We start from the raw sequence: 20,468 nt of genomic DNA, 5'->3' as shown, positions 1-20,468 counted from the left end.
GTGTGGATTGACCCCGAAACCCCCCCTCTAAAGGTTGTCTTGCGGAAGGTGTTGAAAGTGCCTCTGCTCTGCGGGGAGTAGAGTGCGCCCATGGCTTTTGTAGTGTCAGTGTCCTTTTTTAGCTTCTCAATTGCCGTGTCCACTTCAGGTCCGAACAATTGCTGCTCATTGAATGGCATATTGAGCACCGCCTGCTGTATCTCTGGTTTAAAACCAGATGTTCGTAGCCACGCGTGCCTTCGGATGGTTACTGCCGTGTTAACCGTTCTTGCTGCTGTGTCCGCTGCGTCCATAGAGGAGCGTATCTGGTTATTGGAGATGTTTTGGCCCTCCTCAACCACTTGTTTCGCCCTCTTTTGTAGTTCTGTGGGTAGATGCTCAATGAGGTGTTGCATCTCATCCCAGTGGGCTCTGTCATATCGCGCTAGGAGCACTTGAGAGTTTGCGATGCGCCACTGGTTTGCAGCCTGTACTGCGACCCTTTTACCGGCTGCATCGAACTTTCGGCTCTCCTTATCTGGGGGAGGTGCATCGCCCGATGTGTGGGAGTTTGCTCTCTTGCGAGCCGCCCCTACCACAACCGAATCTGGTGGCAGTTGTGAGGTGATGAAAGCTGGGTCTGAGGGAGGTGCTTTATATTTTTTTTCCACCCTCGGTGTTATTGCCCTACTTTTGACAGGCTCTTTGAATATGTCCTTTGCGTGCCTTAGCATTCCTGGGAGCATAGGCAGGCTTTGGTAGGTGCTATGTGTGGAAGAGAGGGTGTTGAAGAGGAAGTCATCTTCGACAGGCTCCGAGTGTAGAGACACGTTGTGGAACTCTGCTGCTCTAGCCACCACTTGTGAATATGCTGTGCTGTCTTCTGGTGGTGAGGGCTTTGTAGGATACGCCTCAGGACTGTTGTCCGACACTGGGGCGTCGTATAAGTCCCAAACATCTTGGTCCTGGTCACCTTGGCTTAAGGTGGTGTGAGCCGGTGAATGTGACGGAGTCTGTGCTGGTGAAATGGTAGCCACAGGTGGAGGAGAAGGTGGCGGAGTTACCTTCTTCACCAGTTTTGTTTGTGGTGTTTGTTCTTGTTGGAACTCCAGTCTCCTCTTCCTCCTAATAGGGGGAAGGGTGCTTATTTTCCCTGTTCCACTCTGTATAAAAATCCTTTTTTGAGTGTGGTCCACCTCAGTGGATTGTAATTCCTCTTCGAATCTATGCTTTCGCATCTGAGAGGACAGTGATTGTTCCTCTGAATAGGAACCGGTAGTTGGCTCTGTTGCGGGTCGCTTTGGCACCGAAACCATGTCCACGTTCTTTTTCGGCTCCGAGGCGACTTTCCTCTTTTTCGGAGCCGGCCCCTCTCTGCGTCGATCCTCCTCGGTGCCGCTGTCTCTGCGTCGAGCAGCTTCGGCACCGCTATCTCGGCGTCAATCTTTGCCGGCAGCACTATCTCGGTCCCGAGATGGCTGGGTGCCTGTGTCTCGACCCGAGTCGGACGATCTCGGCACTATTTCGGCCTTCTTCGGTGCCGATGGTCGGTCACCGAGTTTATGGGTTGAGCCATGGCCTGACGGCAGTGGCGTCCCCTGGGCCTTGTTAGTTTTCTTATGTGCTATCTTCGACGTCTTACTCACTGTTTCATGGTCGTCGAATTCGTCAGAGTCCGATTCATGGATCGAGAAGGCTTCTACTTCTTCTTGTTCCTCGAAACCTTGGTGTCCTGTCGGCGTGGACGCCATTTGCAGTCTTCTGGCTCGGCGGTCACGGAGCGTTTTTCGGGACCGGAACGCACGACAGGCCTCACAAGTTTCTTCCCTGTGCTCGGGCGACAGGCACAGGTTACAGACCGAATGTTGGTCTGTATATGGGTATTTGTTGTGGCATTTAGGACAGAAACGGAACGGGGTCCGTTCCATCAGCGTCGATGTCACACGCGGTCGGGCCGACCAGGCCCCGACGGGGGATCGAAAACTACCCTGAAGGGCAACGGAGATGTTATCGTATCGATGCGATGTCGATGCTATCTAACCCGATCCCGAACGCAACAATACCGACGTAATTTTCCGATTGAGCAAACTTTCCGTTCCGAAACCCGGAGCGAAAGGAACACGTCCGAACCCGATGGCGGAAAGAAAACAATCGAAGATGGAGTCGACGCCCATGCGCAATGGAGACAAAGAGGAGGAGTCCCTCGGTCCCGTGACTCGAAAGACTTCTTCGAAGAAAAACAACTTGTAACACTCCGACCCAACACCAGATGGCGGGCTATGCACAACGTGTATCTACAGCGACAGATGCCATCGAACCATATATTTTTCAATCTAAAAACCTATTGGCCTGGAGTACGTCTTTGAGTGTGTGTTCCTCATTTATTGCCTTAGTGTGTGCAACAAGTGCTTAACTCTACCCTCTGATAAGCCTACTGCTCGACCACACTACCACAAAATAGAGCATTAGAATTATCTACTTTTGCCACTATCTTACCTCTAAGGGGAACCCTTGGACTCTGTGCACACTATTTCTTACTTTGAAATAGTACATACAGAGCCAACTTCCTACATTACCTCCAGAAGGGAGGTTGCCTATAGTAATCTAGTTTGGCGTTCCTGTAATAAAGCACCTTTATTTTTGCAACAGTGTGTGGGTCCTTTCATGTTAGATAAGTTACTGTGTGACTACTGTGGTATTGCAAGTGTTTCACACTCCTCTTAGATGCGTCTTTTGCTGCTCACCACAGCTACCACTAGAAAGCCCTGGCTTCCTAGACACTAACACAATCTAATAAGGGTTTCCTGGACCCAGTATAAGGTGTAACAGCATAGGTGTCCATCACACACTGGGCCTGCCTCCTACACAGAGCATGAGCAGGCCCATTCTTCTGATGAGGCCACTGATTCTGTATGTCAGGATGAAGACAATTCAAGTGGGGAGGAAGACAGGGGACCGACCCCCCCCCCCCCCCCCCCAGACCTCCCTCTGACCCGCCCCATCACTCGAAAGAGCGGAATCTGTACCACAAGTATCTAGGACACCTCCATCTAGTGAGCGTGGCTTAGATTCCACAAGATAGAGAGAAACACTCTGAAGAGGAGCTTCTCTTGAAGGGATTACATAGGAGATTTGCCCTGGAAGACCTAATTCTACCAACAGATAAAGAGAAGACAAGTACAGGGCTCGAAAAATCTACTCGACTACTCGCTATGGCTGGTTTTATTTTATGTCGAGCTATTTTTAGACTCCACTCAACCCTTTTGGCGTTCTGTTCAGGCAGAAACTGAATTAGCAATTAAGATGCCTTTAAATCTTATTGGCACATTTGCTCTGTGTTCAGAGACAGAGGTCAAAAGTCAGTTTGTCTTCTTGCAATACAAATACTTTTCCTTGTGACTGCAGAGTTCACAGATTTCGTAAGGTTAACTGTCTTGACCTATGTGAAATGAAAGGCTTTTAGTATCAGATTTTTCACACACAACATTTATGTAACTAAGTCAACACACATTTCTAAATATATTTCAGTAGCTGTGAAAGACCATTTTCTGTACTTCTGTGTGATGAAAAAGATGTTAATAGGATGAAAAAGTTAGAACACTTTACTTGGTGATGTGCAAATGATGAATGTTTTCTGAAACCCAATTTTCACAGATTGTTAATACACTATATTGTTTTATCATTAAAGCTGCAAGTTAGTGGGAAGGTGTTTAGACATTTCTTGGAAATGTACTGTCTGTAAACGACATGCATTAGTAAAATATTTATTACAAGTGAGTGCTTAAACAAAAACTGAGAAATACTCCTGCCCTGATGGCAAAGATATTAGTAAACTAAGAGGCAGGTCATACATGGATCATGTGCACCCTTATATGTGGGCTAGCTTTATTATACATGGAGAAAACATTTAGTGTATTTAATCAACCAAGAGTCCAAGCCCGCAATACAGTAACCATCAGTGCTTCAATAAATAGAAGGGGCTCAGAAGAGGTTTGCCCAGGGTTTAGGACTTCTGTTAAGACTAGTTTACCCTCCAAGATGTGGAGCTACAGCATCACCATGATATAGGAAGTGGATTTCTCTGTCGCCTGTCAAAGGGAAGAAAAAAAAGACCTGTCTCTGGGGAGGTATCGAGGCCACTAACCTCTTGTAAGTCCTCAGTCCAGTTATCATCCTGATAGGGTTGAACGAACTCATCACCCGGATCACAGTCATTATCCGAATCAGTCCCAAAAAGGGAATTCAGTGTGTTGTTAACCTTGCGGCAATTCAAGTGGATGAAGAGGCGCCTGGGACAGATTCAGGTATGACATTAGTTAAAGTCAGACAGGGGTCAACTCTGCATTGGAGAGAACAATTTAAGCCAACTCCTCAGGCAGCGTTGTCTGCATTGGCACTCATGTGCCCATGGATGGCGTAGGGCTGGGTGCTAGAAGCAAAATCAGAACTAGATCCTGAGGCAAGACAGGCTGAGAAGACCCAGCTGGTGCAGAGGATGGATCTGCTAGCGTTCTCCCAGGTGGAAGTCCTCTCTGCTCCTTGGGGCTCAAAAGCTTTCAACAAGGAATCAGCAGGGTTCCAAAGAGCCAGAGCATGGCTATGCAGAACTCTTCAATCTGGCACGGCGTGGCTGAAGGCCCTGGTGTGAGAAATGGGATGTATTATATTGTGTGTTTGTGAGAAATCTCAGTAGGTTATGTTTGTTAAAACCTTAGCTCAACCCTGGGTAGCTGTGGCTCACGGCAGTCAGGTTTGAACAAAGGAACAAGTGCAAAGGGGAACAAACAAGGACGGCAAACAATTACCTGGTCCAGGAAAGAAGTCTTCAGTTGACTTAGAGTGTCAGTAGCTCCTAGCCACCGACTTCTTATGGAGTGGTCCTGATGCAAGGTATACAGGATGCTAAAGATGCTGAAGTTGCTATGCAGTCTACGGGGGTCTTTCTGGGGCTACTCCTTGGTCCACAGGCTTGGTGAGACAGCCCTGGCCACAGAGGTCAATGTCCTTCAAAGCCCTCTCAAGCCGAGTAGAAGTTCCCATTGGGCTACCAGCTGCCCGGTAGCAGTGCCTTCAACGGTTTTCTTCTTCTGGTGGTAACCTGCCTTCTGGGCGACCTAGCTGCACTCCGGGTCCGGCAGTTTCAGGGGCAACTTTTGAACATCAAATATTGGTCCATTGGACTGAAAGGGGAGGAGAAGTGGAGATTGAGGAATCTAGGCTACCAACTTGACTCAGGAAGCTTTCAGCTGCTGTGGCCCTGTGCTGTAAACAAGAGGTATAACCAACTGACCCTTGCAGTCTTGCTTCGGCTGGGCTCAGGAGTTGACTGGAGCACGACACAACAGGCACATTCTCTTCTTTGCTAGCCACCAGGTATATCAGGTGCGGTCTACGTTGCTATACCCTCTCTTTGCCGTGTCTTTGGTGCAGTAGGGCAGTCCTCCTTAAGTTCTCTTCTTCAAACCAACAAACTCCGAGTTCTGGGTGCCAGTGGTTCCCTTTACATGCCAAGAAAATGCCCTCAGAGGATGTCAGTCACTAGCCAAAGGGAAACCAGGTTCGCTCCTGCCCGATGACAAATTCCTGTGAAGTGTGGCATCTTCTACGACAGAAATCTCTATTCTGCCCACTCACAAGATGGCAGAACCTCTCGACATGTTCAGTTCCCCACAACCCAGCCCAGAGGTGTGGCTAATGAGGGGGCTACACACCCCCTGAAGAAACGGTTTGACAACTTATCACCCCTCTATGTCATCAGTGCCGGTGTGTCTACCTAAACAATAGAGAAGCCTCTCTCCCAAGTGTTTCCCATTTGGCCTTCAAAGGAAGCTTCTCGTTTGAAGCTTCCCTTTTGGACCAACACCCGTGTGGCTACCTGCCAGAGAGAAGTAACATCTCTCCCTAACCCAGGCTTTTGCACACTGCAACAAGTTATCTTATTTTCGTCTTGGGCAACAAGTCAGCCTTAATGTAACAAGTTATGTGACAGCTTACAATACCAACTTTGCCGTCATAGTCAGATATTAGCAGGGCTGTTGTGGTAGCATGCAACTCTGCACTTGCCAATGAGGCTACTACCTTTTTCCACAGTAAAAATAACAATTTCAAGTTTTTACTATTGGATCATTTAAAGAGTACATGTCCCACTTTCTAATACTCTGCACCCTGCCTTAGGGCATGATAGGTCTACCTTAGGGGTGACATATGTTAAAAGGGAGAAATTAGACTTAACCATGGCTTATAATGGCAATGTCTGAATACCAGACTAAAACTGCTCTTCCAGTCCGCCGTGGCAGACCAGGAGCCATGTTTTACCTTTGGCACAACCAGGGTGGCACAACCAGAGCTGCCATCCCTGAGAAAACCCTCTAACTTACAGGCCCAGAGTACTTGGTACCATATACTAGGGACTTACTTTTAAGTTAGCTTATGCCATTTGTATATAAGCCAATCAAACACACATTTTAAACTCAGGGCACTGGTACTGAAGTCTGGTTAGCAGCAGTTGAAATACCAAGATATCAGTCAAATACTTTGGGGGTGACCATACAAAAAGAGGAATCTCCTTATACTCTGAAACTCGGGTTGTGACGGAACCAGCTGTGGCATCGGCTTCGAAGTCGGCTGACTTCAATAGCGAATAGAGGGAAGCTGGCACCACCTAAGGCAAAAGGTGCAGGGGAGTGGAATCCTGCTTTGGTATCTTGTTTTTTTATGCTACCTGAGGAATTTGAGTACAACAAACAGGACAGAGATCGGATGCAGAGCATTACTTGGAACGGTCATGGTGTGGAGTCTTCTTATGCTCGGTGACATAACGTTTCGCCTTGTGTTCCTTGATAGCCTTTGGGTTCATCAATGTGCAATCGCTATAGACCTTATGGTTGTGGCTCGACCCCTGGACCCACAGGCAATACTAATGGCGATCAGTCACAAACATTTGCTTGAGACAGTCCCTCCAAGGCGTGAAATGTCATTTTAGGGAGTGACATCCCTTGCACACTGAAGAACATTTAAAAATACTGAATTGTCTAGGAGATGAGGGAGCTTCTGACTTGCGTCTGATGGTGCATAAAGAAAGGAACAGACATCAACTTACGGGGTGATGCCTATATAGGTCCCGTAGACATATCCAGGGAGAGGAATGGCATCAATGCGGAGCAGAATGGAGCCACCTTCCAGCATGCAGAGGTACTGCTGAAAAGTTTCCGAATCCAGTCTGACACCTGGGAAGTGTTCTCAAGGTAAGGAATCTGCAGCTAGACGTCTATCAGAAAGGCAGCTACCAATTGTGTGTTTCAGGACGAATTGAACTGTACCTTTTGGATTTCCCAGGAAAACTGACTATAGGTTACGCTATCTGCATCAGTAGTGCTGGAAGGGGGCATAGTAGTACTCATCTAACCCAGTCTGTTGCACATACCTTTTTTTTTTTTTTTTTTTTTTAAGTTTGGACCTAAACAAAGGATATGGGTGATCAGAATATGACCAAGTTACATAAGAAAGGCAGACAACGTAAACTAATCAAGTTGCTGGCAGAAAGAGACCACAAGATTGTACCTTGATCTGTGTTAATCTTTATTAGAATAAACTATTTGCAGCCAAATTAGGTGAATAACAGATTTGAAACAGCAGCTGTAAGTGAACAGTGTTACTAGGCAAACTGTACGAATAATTGCCCAAAATGAAAGACCGAGACAGTAGCCCAGTGAATGACACATCCTTGCCTGTCCCATGCGAAGCTGTCACCACCAAGTTGATGCTTACTGCCTGTAGGAATTTTTGGCAGTCTCCAAAGTTAGAACATAGTAAAGACTAAAGCAAGCTGCTTCATTAAGTATCTTCAGCTAAAGTCTGCTTTTGACGTCCCTCAATTGAGTAATAACTTAATGGTAGCTAAATGTGCACACATTTTATTCATGGGGGATAATATGCTAGGAACAAAGAAAAACAATCTATTAGTGGACAAAATTCTCCCAAAAGCACAACCTCTCCATCTTCACAGGCTTTTATAATACTTTCCCTTAAACAGAAAGTGTTGTCTAACCCATCTTTCTTATGACAGTATACACTTTCTGTATTAGGGAAGCTGGCATATGAATCAGGAGATTAATTCTAGAAAACAATATTATTCTGGTGCAACAAAAAGCTGCACATTTAGCAACAAATGCTAAATTTGAAATGATAATGGTATTTCCAAGAATGGTGACATGATGTAAAGCCAATAGGTTGACCCTTAAGTTGATTCCTTATGGTGTCTTTATTCTTCGAAGTACACATACTAACTTCTTGCACATCGCAAAACTCTCAGATTACCAGTAACCTGGGATATTTTTTTATGGACTGGATATCAGAGTGAAAAACTGTTTCCAGTAGTAATGATTATTTAAACGATGATGAAAGCTGTGGTGAAATTGTGAGCTTTTCAATCTCCTGTGATATAAATCAATTTAAATACTATTTCATACCTGAAATATGACTAGAAAGAGATTTTTTTGTTCACTTTGAGCTGACTCGACTTTCTCCTGCAAGCGTTCAATCTGCTCCTCTAGTGGTCCATCTTCCCTGTCACTGCTGCGATCATCGTCGTCATCGTCATCATCATCATCACTATCTTTCTAGAAAATATATTAAGTTGAAATACAGTTATACATGGTTTTCAAATAAACTTATCTTCAGTATATATGAAATTAGACATTGTGACTACGTCAAGATCAAATGCGATTATTGTTTTTTTGGGGTCCCTGTACTAGAACCTTAACCCCTGGATTAAACAGCACCATATTGTACTTGCCGATCTTAGCGCTCCAAACCCCTGTTGGTTTCCACCATGTTTAATCCTTCCATTTCAATGGAAACTTAAAAGACCAAAATGTAAAGTTATTTTTTTGAACTACAAGCCACTTCTAATTACTTACGATCACTCTACAGTTGCTAAGATACCAATATACTTTTTAGGCTCACATGTCACACAAATACATGCAGAGTTCACATAAATTAGATATATTTTACTATCCCCTTAGTGGAAAGTGTTTTGCGGTTGCAGGAAACATTACTCTCTATGCTATGCAATGCAATTCGGAGAACAAGTGGCTTTTAGCCGTAACAAGGATGTCTGGTCTAAAGATTACATCCAAATATGTACTCTGAACATCTCCGGTTCAATCAACTTAGCACCTCAAAGTTATTCTGGTGTATAAAAGTCGAAAGGCAACTGTAGGCAAAAGGTCCTGTAGGAAAGTGCCCCTTTTTGACATAGTACCCCCCACCTTTTGACTGGTATTTGATGAAAGTATGACAAAGTGCACTGGGTTCCTGCTATCCAGGTCCCCAGAGCCAGCTCTCTTTTCCTAAACTGTACAATTGTTCCCCCAATTGGCAAAACTCCTGCAAGTCCCTAGTAAATGGTACCCCAGGTACCTAAGGCATGGGCACCAAAGAGGGTACCTAAAGGTTGCAGCATGTATTGTGCCACCCTAAGGGACCCTTCACCTAGCTCATGCAGACTGCCATTGCAGATCGCATGTCTTGGGCCACACAAAAGTGGAAACACGACATGGCACACAGACTGTATCCCACACCCACTGACACTGCATGATAAATATATGTAAGTCACCCCTACAGCAGGCCTTTCAGCCCTAAGGCAGGGTCCATTATATTAAATTTGTTGACATATCTGTAGGAAAGTACCATCTTTTTGGCATCGTTACCCCCCCCACTTTTTGCCTGATGTCAGTGTGTTTTGACTGTGTTCACTGGGATCCTGCTAACCAAGACCCCAGTGATTGTGCTCTCTGTGGGAGGCTGGCCTGGCTTATAGTGGGTACCTGATGGTACTTACACCTTGTGCCAGGTCCAGTTATCCCCTACTAGTAGATTAGTAGTGTTCTAGCAGCTTAGGCTGATAGAGGTAGCTATAGCAGAGCAGCTTAGGCTGAACTAGGAGACATTCAAGGCTCCTACTATACCACTTATATCATCTAGAACTATGTCATAAGAATCACAATACTCAGTTACTAAAAATAAAGGTACTTTATTTTAGTGACAATGTGCCAAAAATATCTCAGAGAATATACTCCCTTAGGAGGTAAGTAAAATACACAAAATATATACACAAACTAAAATCAGTTAAGTATGAGTTAGAAAAATAGTGAAAACACTGTAGAATACAATAGAATGCAATAGGCCTAGGGGCAAAACAAACCATATACTAAGAAAGTGGAACACAAACCACTTAGGGACCCCTGGCCTAGTATAGTGTGTAGAGGGTCGCTGGTAGTGTAAGAAAACACTAAGGGTGCCCAAGAAACCCCACCCCAAGACTCTGAAAAGTAGGAGTAAAGTGACCCTACTTCCCCAGAAACACACTAAAGTCGTAATAGGAGAAGACGTCCCACGGAGTGCTGGAGGATGCAGAGTTGTTTCTTTGAAGAAAGACCGCAAATAAGCCTTGCTAGCTGCAAAGGTCGCAGTTGAAGAAAAAGGGTGCTGCCCAGGCAGGACCAGGAGATCGCCACTTGGAAGGGGAGACAGAGGGGGCCCTCAGCAACACAGAGAGCCCACGCACAAGAAGGCAGCACCCACAGAAGTACTTTAACACGTTTTCAAGAAAACGGAGCATGGCGCTCGTCTCAATACTACAAAAGAGGGTCCCACGAAGCAGATGGTCAATTCAGCGACGGAACTACGGGATCCCTTTCAATTTTGGAAGGTGGTTAATCACCCATATTTTTCAGGAAAAGAAAATAGGGATGACGACTGTTTGATACCAGAGGGGGTTTGGGTAGACCATTTTTAATCTGTATTTCAATCTGCAAATAATCCCAATGACGGAGGGGAGGTATGTGGCCTCCCACGTTCGGCTACTCCAATTCCAGGTAAGAGCGGCATTTTACGTGAGGCACATGAGATCAGTGCAGCAATAACTAAAATGAAACTAAGGAAATCTCCTGGCCCTGATGGGATACCGGTAGACCTATTTAAATCTCTACCTGATCTGTGGGTTCCATTAATCACAAATGTTCTGAACAGTGCTATTCAAAGTGCTATCCCCTCCTCATGGTTAATGGCAATAATCGTTCCGATCTTCAAAAAGGGTAACAGGCTTGACCCCTTCTGCTATAGACCCATCTCTTTAATAGACTCCACGGCAAAGATACTGGGGAGTGTCATTCTGACCCGGCTCGAGGATTGGGTTGTAAGGACAAACATTTTACAGCCAATTCAATATGGGTTTAGGCCTGGATTAGGCACAGTGGACCAGGCCCTAAATTTACATCTTATCCTCAGTAAATATGTTATTGCCAAAAGGGAACCTATCCACTTAGCATTTATAGATCTGTCTAGTGCATTTGATATGGTGAACAGAGCAAAACTGTGGGACATAATGGATACAATGGGGATTGAGCAAGATTTGTTAATTTTGATCAAACGCTTATACTCTGACCTCTATATTTTAATTCAGTTTGGACAACACGGCGAAAGGTCCCATCCCCTTGTTTCCAATCGAGGTGTTAGACAGGGCTGCACACTGGCACCTTTCCTGTTTTTACTGTACATAAACGGCTTGTATAATTGTTTGGTCCAAAATGGTAAGGATTTCCCAGGGATGAGTTTTAGACAATTGCCAATTTTATTATATGCCGATGATGCTGTTTTAATTGCCCGCACGGCCAATGGTCTACAGACTCTCCTGGATCTTTTTTTAACACACACAAGAGCTTGATTTGAAAGTCAATTTTAAAAAATCACACGTTATGACCTGCGGTCCTAAAAACACTTGTACCAGATGTTTTAGAATGGGGGGAATACTTTGACAAAGGTAAAAGACTTTTGTTATCTAGGTCTGTATCTAAGTTCCACTCTGTCTTGGAAATTCCATTTGAATTTTAAGTTTTAACAACTGGCAAGAAATGTTGAGGCAATCTTTCGCTTTGCCCGCAGATTAGGGCATAGACCGGTCCACCAGATCCTCACGCTCTACAACTCTAAATGTGTTTCGGCGGCGATTTATGGGGGTGGCCTTTGGGGATATACCAGTCCAAGCATTTTACAGCTTGCAGAGAATAAATTCCTTCATCGGTTACTTATGGTACCTAAGAACATAGCGAACATTTTATACCATGAGGAACTGGGAATCTGCTACATTACAGATTTGTTAGATATTGCCCCACTTTTGCTATGGATAAAAGTATGGTCAAATCCGGCGGCTACTTTAACACACGATTGTGTAAAAGATTGTATTTCACTAACAAAATTCCATGGCAAAATTTTGTTCACAATGGCATTCGAAACTTGGATTTGGAGTATATGTATTTTAAACCAGAGCTCCTGCCAGCTAATGCGAAAGAAATTGTTAAACTTCGACATAAAGAGCATGTTATGAATCTTAGATACCAAGTGGCAGAGAAATTGAGCTCTTTTAATTCATACATACAAATTCTATCATCAGACTTGCTAGAACCTTATTTTGTTTGGTTCCCGACCCCTTCTTTATACTCTTTACTCGTACTTTTTAGATTTAATCTGATCCATTTTAGAGTGACGTTCCCGATAAAATGTGTGTGGGAAAAAACACTACTGCCATGCCCTTGTGATAACTTTTTGAAACAAAGTACTTGCCACTTTATTTTATTCTGTAAACTTTACTCAATTCCCAGGAAATCCTTTTTATTACCCATTTTGCGTAACTTGCACACTTCTTCCTACAAAGAAGGATTGACTGGCATCCAAAGCCTCTCATCCAAACAAATCTGCATTTCTACTCTTAGTTTTATTAAATCCGCTATCACCATTAGAAACCGATATGAACTGGTAATGTGACTATTTATTAAGAGAAATTAGGCATTGTCTTATTACTATATTGTCTTATTATATACGCTTTTATAAGTATTTATTATCTTATACTGTTTTAGTAAGCTTGGGCGGTAAGCTTAGACTTAATAGATTTGCTTTTTATGAATGCCATAAGTACTGTATTTTATGATGACTTATGTATGTGTGTATACTTTTATGGCTAAACGCCGAATAAAGTTATTTTGACTGACTGAGTTGAGCAATGCAGGACGGAGTGCTGGGGACCCTGGGCTAGGCTGTGCACAAAGGATTCCTTGCAAAAGTGCACAGAAGCCAAAGCAGCTGCAGTTCACGCAGTACACAGGATTACTGTCTGGTGAGGGAGGCAGGGACTTACCTCCTCCAAATTTGGACAGATGGACCACTGGACTGTCAGGGCCACTTGGATCCACCACCTGTGTTCCAGGGACCACGCTCGTCACGATGAGAGGGGACCCAGAGGGCCGGTGAAGCATATGTTTGCTGCCTGTGGTAGCAGGGGGAAGACTCAGTCAACCCCCAGAGCATGCACCACCAGGAAACAGTTGAGAAAGCCGTCAGGATTAGGCGCTACAATGTCGCTGGTAGTCTACTTGCTACTTTGTTGCAGTTTTGAAGGCGTCATGGAGCAGTCAGCGGTCGCTCCTTGGCAGAAGTCGAAGAGGGAGATGCAGAGGAACTTTGGTAAATTCTTGCAAGCCGTTCTCTGAGGAAAAGCCCACTGGAGAGACCCTAAATAGCCCTCAGAGGAGGATTGGCCTCCTAGTGAGGTAAGCACCTATCAGGAGGGGTCTCTGACGTCACCTGCTGGCACTGGCCACTCAGAGGCCACCATTGTGCCCTCACGCCTCTGGATTCAAGATGGCAGAGGTCTGGGACATACAGGAGGAGCTCTGGGCACCACCCCTGGGCTGGTGATGGACAGGGGAATGGTCACTCCCCATTCCTTTGTCCAGTTTTGCGCCAGAGCAGGGACTGGGGGGGTTCCCTGAACCAGTGTAGACTGGTTTATGCAGTAAGGGCACCATCTGTGACCTTCAAAGCATTTCCAGAAGCTGGGGGAGGCTACTCCTCCCCAGCCCTTAACACCTATTTCCAAAGGGAGAGGGTGTAACACCCTCTCTCAAAGGAAATCCTTTGCTCTGCCTTCCTGGGACTGGGCTGCCCAGACCCCAGGAGGGCAGAACCCTGTGAGGGTTGGCAGCAGCAGTAGCTGCAGTGAAATCCCTAGAGAGCTGGTTTGGCAGTACCTGGGATTGGCATGGGGGACAATTCCATGATCTTAGACATGTTACATGGCCATATTCGGAGTTACCATTGTGAAGCTACATATAGGTATTGACCTATATGTAGTGCACGCGTGTAACGGTGTCCCCGCACTCACAAAGTCTGGGGAAATTGCCCTGAACTATGTGGGGGCACCCTGGCTAGTGCCAAGGTGCCCACACACTAAGTAACTTTGCACCTAACCTTCACCAAGTGAAGGTTAGACATAGGTGACTTATAAGTTACTTAAGTGCAGTGTAAAATGGCTGTGAAATAACGTGGGCGTTATTTCACTCAGGCTCCAGTGGCAATCCTGTGTAAGAATTGTCTGAGCTCCCTATGGGTGGCAAAAGAAATGCTGCAGCCCATAGGGATCTCCTGGAACCCCTATACCCTGGGTACCTAGGTACCATATACTAGGGAATAATAAGGGTGTTCCAGTGTGCCAATTAGAATTGGTGAAAATGTCACTAGCCTATAGGGACAATTTTAAAGGCAGAGAGAGCATAAGCACTGAGGTTCTGGTTAGCAGAGCCTTAGTGACAGTTAGGCACTACACAGGGATACACATACAGGCCACAAACTATGAGCACTGGGGTCCTGGCTAGCAGGGTCCCAGTGAGACATAAAACACACTGACAAATAGGGTTTCCACTATGAGCACTGGGGTCCTGGCTAGCAGGATCCCACTGAGACAGTAAAAAAAACCTGACATATACCCACAAACAGACCAAAAGTGGGGGTAACAATGCTAGAAAGAGGCTACCTTCCTACACTCTCCCCCTCTGGATTTGGTTGTTCCTATTTTTTTTTTTTTTTACACCCCACAATTGACATACTGGTGCCCCCATGTAAGTCCCTAGCATAAGGTATTGGGGCACCAGGGGTTCCCCAAGAGCTGCAGCATGTATTGTGCCACCCATAGGAACCCATGCAAAATGTGTCTGCAAGCCTGCCATTGCACCTTGTGTGAAAAGGTGAATGCACCCTTTCACCACAGGTCACTAAGTCACTCCTATGGCAGCCCCCTGAGCCCAGGGTGCAAGTACCAGTGTGTGAGGGCACACCTGCATGAGCAGAGGTGCCCCCACGAACTCCAGCTCCATTTTCCTGGAATTCATGAGTGCGGGGAAGCCATTTCAGCTGTGTACTGGACATAGGTCACTACCTATGTCCAGCTACATAATGGTAACTCCGAACCTAGGCATGTTTGGTATCAAACATATTGGAATCATATTCCAATACTGTAGCCAGTATTGATTGTATGATTCCATGCACTCTGGGGCTCCTTAGAGGACCCCCAGCTTTGCTCCTACCAGTTTGCATGGTTTTCCCGGGCAGCCCGCACTGCCGCCATCCTAGAGATGGGTTTTAGCCCTCCTGCTGCTTGTACAGCTCAAGCCCAGGAAGGCAGAACAAAGGATTTCCTTTGGGAGAGGAAGGCAACACCCTCTCCCTTTGGAAATAGGTGTTACATGACTTCGGAGAGGTAAGCCTTCCCAAAGCCATTGGTATGCTTTGAAGGGCACATTTAGTGCCCTCCTTGCATAAACCAGTCTGCACAGGTTCAGGGATCTCCAGTTCTCGCTCTGGTGTGAAACTGGACAATGGAAAGGGGAGTTACCACTTCCCTGTCCATCATCGCCTGAGGGGTGGTGCCCAGAGCTCCTCCATGTGGCCACTTGATTCTGCCATCTTGAATCCAAGTTGGGCAGAGGCTTCTGGGAGCATCTAAGTGGCCAGGCAGGTGACGTCAGAGCCCCCTCCTGATAGGTGGTCACCCTGCTAGGTGATCAATCCCCCCTTTTAGGGCTATTTAGGGTCTCCCTTTTGGGTGGGTCCTCAGATTTGACGTGCAAGATTCCAGCCACTGGAACCGCAACTGGACTTCACAGGAACCTACAATCTACAGCTCTAGCGACGACTTCGCTCTGCAACATTGTTTCTCTGGCTCCTTCCAGCAACTGCAACATTTCCCCGGCTGTGCATCCCCTGAGATTTGCAGGTTTTCAGTCTGTACCAAGAAGGAATCTCCCTTGGAGTGAAGGAGTCACTCCCCTGCATCCGGAGGGGCCAACTGCAACGACGACCAGGTGCATGGATCCTCTCTCCTGAAACTCTGCGTGGATCCAGCAAGACAGGATCTTGAGTGATCCTCTACCAGCTATCCAACCTTGGAGGTGGTGAGTCTTTGCCTCTCCTTGCCGGACAGTTCCCCTGTACACCGTGACTTTTGCAGCTACCAAGGCTTGTTGGCTCTTCCTCCGGGGGACCTTCAGGCTCCGTGTAACCCCAGCCTCCACCACTCTTCCCTGCAATGCATGGTCCCCTGCCTGGGACATGGGACTCCTTTCCAGGTGTGTTGAGTGGGCCTCACGGCAACTCCTGTGCCTGCGAGTTGCCTGTGGAGGCTGCATCCACGACTTCTTGCTCTCCCGACTGCTTGGGGTCACCTGGGACTCCCCTCCGTAAGTTGAGTCCCCTCGGACCTTCCTGGTCCCCAGAAGCTCTGCAACTTCTCTGTGACTTTTGCCAAGGCTTGTTGGTGGGTTTTTCCACACCACTGATGGACTGCAACTCTTGTTCCAAATGTATTACTTCTGGAACTCTTCCTCTGCTCCTGCGTTGCATAGCAGACTCCTAGTCTTCACCGTCGACCTGGTCCTCCATCTCCAGAAGGGTGGGCGGTGGCTCCTGCCCCAACCGGACACTAAATGGAACTGGACTTGGTTCTCTTCATTTGCAGGTCCTCTTCTGTCTGGATCCATCTTCTGTTTCGTGCAGTCTTGCACAGTCCTATTCATTCCAAAGTTTCCCTGTGGGTTTCGGGAAAACCAGGTACTTGCGTCTTCTTTCCTGGTCGCTGGGGTCTCTCTGGTACTTACCTTTTGGGGTTACTAGTTCCCTCTACAGATTCCACTTATCTAGGTGGGGGTCCATCATTCGCATTCTATTCTTTTAGTATATGGTTTGGGCTCCCCCCTAGGGTCACTATTGTCTATTGGACTTTCTATTACTTTCTATGCTCATTCCTGATGAACTAAGGTGTATACGTGCGTTTACTCACCTGCTAAAAGAGTATTGCCTATAAAGGGGGTTATTACAACTTTGGAGGAGGTGTTAATCCGTCCCAAAAGTGACGGTAAAGTGACGGATATACCACCAGCCGTATTACGAGTCCATTATATCCTATGGAACTCGTAATACGGCTGGTGGTATATCCGTCACATTTGGGACGGATTAACACCACCTCCAAAGTTGTAATAACCCCCAAAGTATTTTAGTATTTGTGTCACAAAAATAAAGTACCTTTAATTTTTTAACACTGTGGTTCTTTCATGTTTGTAAGTGGTGTATGATTATAGGTGGTATTGCATGAGCTTTGCAGGTCTCCTAGATAAGCCGTGGCTGCTCATCCACAGCTACCTCTAGAAAGCCTGGTTTCTAGACACTGCCTACACTACACTAATAGGGGATACCTGGACCTGGTATAGGGTGATAACACCACAGGTGCTCACCACGCCAGCTTCCTACAATATCTGCAAGAGCAGATATGCCCCTGCTATGTTTGTCGATTCTTGGACATAGTAAGTGACCAGGGAAACCATTTTAAATACATGTGCTGGACACTGGTCAAAACGAGTTCTCCAGCTACATGATGGCTTCACTGAAACCAAGGAGGCTTGGTATCAAACATCTTGTATTAATAGACTCATACTGATTCCCGTTAGGGATTTATTAATACATGCACCCAGAGGGCATCTTAGAGGTGCTCTCTGAAAACCTACCAATTACTAGTGTAATAACTGACTGGTTTTAGCCAGCCTTCCACCACAGATGACTTTCTGACCCCCAGGGGTGAGAGACCACGCTCTCGGGAGGTCAGGAACAAAGCCTGCTCAGGCATGGGGTGTTATACACCCCTTCCAACAAGATGACCTTCATATTAGCATTCCAAGGCAGTGGGCTTGAAAGAGCCCACTGCTGCTGATGTGCGAATCTGGCTTTCCTCAGGGGTGAAGGGATTCAGACCCCGCCCTGACCCCATTTGGTGCCTGGATAGGCAGGAAAATTACTAGTTAGGTGTGTCCACCCTCATGCTCGTTACACCCCTAAGGTGAACTACCTGCTGTGGATGTGAAATTTAAAAATCTGCCATCTTGGTGATGGCAGAATTAGGAACTCTGGGACCGGGTTAAGCCCACTTCCCACAGAAAGTGCTCATAAAGGGGGAATAGTGACCCCCAAGCGTAAGTAGCCCATTAGCTACTACCCTACACTCCCCTAAATCTAGTATTAAGGGGGCAAGGCCCTGGCACCACAAAATCAGATCCTGACGACCTGAAAGAAGACGGAGACTGAAGAGTTGCAAAAGCAATAACAAGACCAGCAACTGACTTGACTCCAACCATTCCAGCCGACCTGCTGTCCTCGCCAATAGCCCCAAAGACTTCTTGTCCTGCAGCTGCCGGCACCTCCAAAAGCCTGGGAAGAGTGCCAGCGCTCACTCCAGACCCACGGACTCCCGTGGAGTAGCAAAGCTGCTCCCATGCACCTTGCAGGCATCCCAAGAAGAACTGGGAGGACTCCGGACGGCTAAAAACACGACACTGGAAAGCACCACTGCACCTGTGCCCCCAACCTGAGTTGAAGTGGGCCAACTGTGCTAGCGTGTTGCCCAGACCCTCCAGAGGCAAAGCCTACCTTGATTTTGCCAAGTGTTGTCGTCCCGACGATGCCTGCAGCCTCTTTGTGCAGGACCCTCTCTAACACGAGTGCCTTGGTGACAAAGACCAAACGCCTCAGGACACTTCTGCACCCGGTCGCCTCGAGGAGGAGAGAACCAAAGTGTCCCTATGTCCCGAGCCTCATGAGGTATAAGCCCACTTGCTGGTACAGCCAGAATGTACCCCCAGTCCCAGCCTGCAGTCTTTGTGCAGGGCCTCTATACCATGACTGCCTCCGGTGACAAACTTGATGACTCTGGACACCTCTGCATCCAGGCGCACGGCCTCAGGAGAAGAGGACCAAAGGTGTTCCCAAGAATGCTGAGACCTGAGCCCCCATGTTGGTTCAGCCAGACTGACCCCCCCCACCCCCCCAGCCCAGCTTGCAGCCTCTGTGACTGGACTGATCCCCACTGACTTCAATGGGGAAACCGACGCGGTCTTGCACCTCTGCATCCAGCTGCCCCACTGCTGCCTGAAGTGACCTATTGGTGCTGCCTAAGACCCTGCCCCATACTCACCTTAAGTATGGAAGATTGGTCCTGCAAGTCCCTGTAAGGTACCTGTATGCAGTATATGCTTTTCAACCATCGGTTAACATCACTGCTTCACAAATTGCTCTAATTGTTGAATTTTCAAACCTGCAAGAATTTCTAACTCTAAACATTCTTAGCTAACCGTGATGATTTTGGTGCCTAAAGTTATTTAAAGGTAACTTTTTTTTTTCTAAATTTTTCTGGATCTCCTTATGGAGTTGTGCCATTTATTGACTGTGTGCATACAGCAGATGTCTAACACTCCTCTATGATGAGCCTCAGGCTGCTCAATCACTCTAAGAGCACCTTGAGATTGCTAGTGCAACCCTCTGTCCACTTATAAGGGATACTTGGACTCTTTGCACAGTATACCTCTTTTTGGTATACCATATAAAGAGCCAGCTTGCTACATGTCCTATATATTATTGCCTTTTGACATTCCTTCTGTTGATTTGATTCATTTGATTTTTTGTTAATGCATGCCCTTAATGGGTTTTTTTCTCAACAGGTGAAGCCTTTTGTTTTTATGAAGCCAAACAAGCTAGATTCTGTATTAAAGACTGTGCTTGTGCTGCTACGTGCTTAATTCCTTTATTGGTAATCAGATTCGTTCCTGTGATATTTCGAGAAGTTGAGAAAATAGATTCAGTCCAGAAGCAGTAAGCTTATGGCATGTTGTGATAAACAAATTACTTACCATCAGTAACAATCTTTCTAGTAGAAACTTATTTAACTGCGGATACCTCACCTTTTGAGTACTCACTCGAGCAACAGATTTGATTATGAAACCTTTGAGTAGTACCTTTGTGCGACAACAGGTGGCACTATGCATCTCTGCACAGACAGCACCACTCCTGCACGCTGATTTCAGCTGCTTTCAGGCTGTTTGCGCCCCCATATGTAGAGTTCCAATAGCCAATTAGTGTAGATCAGTGCCCACATGTCTAGACTTGGGATCTTTCTAGTGAACAGAGTCCAATTCACAAAACGGGGTAGATGAAGGGCTTAGTGAGGAATTCAGGTTAGGCAGTCTCTACCAGGCATAGCATTCCCAAAGGTAAATAACTTGCTTTTCAGATAGAGACTTCTAACTGCAGATTCCTCACCTTTAAAATGGATACCAAAG

The 20,468-nt window shown here is 46.3% G+C and overlaps 1 protein-coding gene across 1 annotated transcript in view; it reads right to left on the bottom strand.

Annotated features, from left to right (window-relative positions):
* NCBP1 (nuclear cap binding protein subunit 1) overlaps window positions 1–20,468 on the bottom strand; it is a 511,810-nt gene that overhangs the window by 63,864 nt on the left and 427,478 nt on the right. Inside the window, exon 21 of the mRNA XM_069236547.1 lies at window positions 8,448–8,593. Coding sequence (XP_069092648.1) covers window positions 8,448–8,593 — 146 coding nt within the window. The remainder of the gene's footprint in view (window positions 1–8,447; window positions 8,594–20,468) is intronic.

The sequence above is a fragment of the Pleurodeles waltl genome, chromosome 1_2, assembly GCF_031143425.1.
Source record: "Pleurodeles waltl isolate 20211129_DDA chromosome 1_2, aPleWal1.hap1.20221129, whole genome shotgun sequence".
NCBI classification, from domain to species: domain Eukaryota; kingdom Metazoa; phylum Chordata; class Amphibia; order Caudata; family Salamandridae; genus Pleurodeles; species Pleurodeles waltl.
The sequence above is the reverse complement of the archived record's forward strand: the minus strand, read 5'-3'. Positions and strand labels throughout refer to the sequence as shown.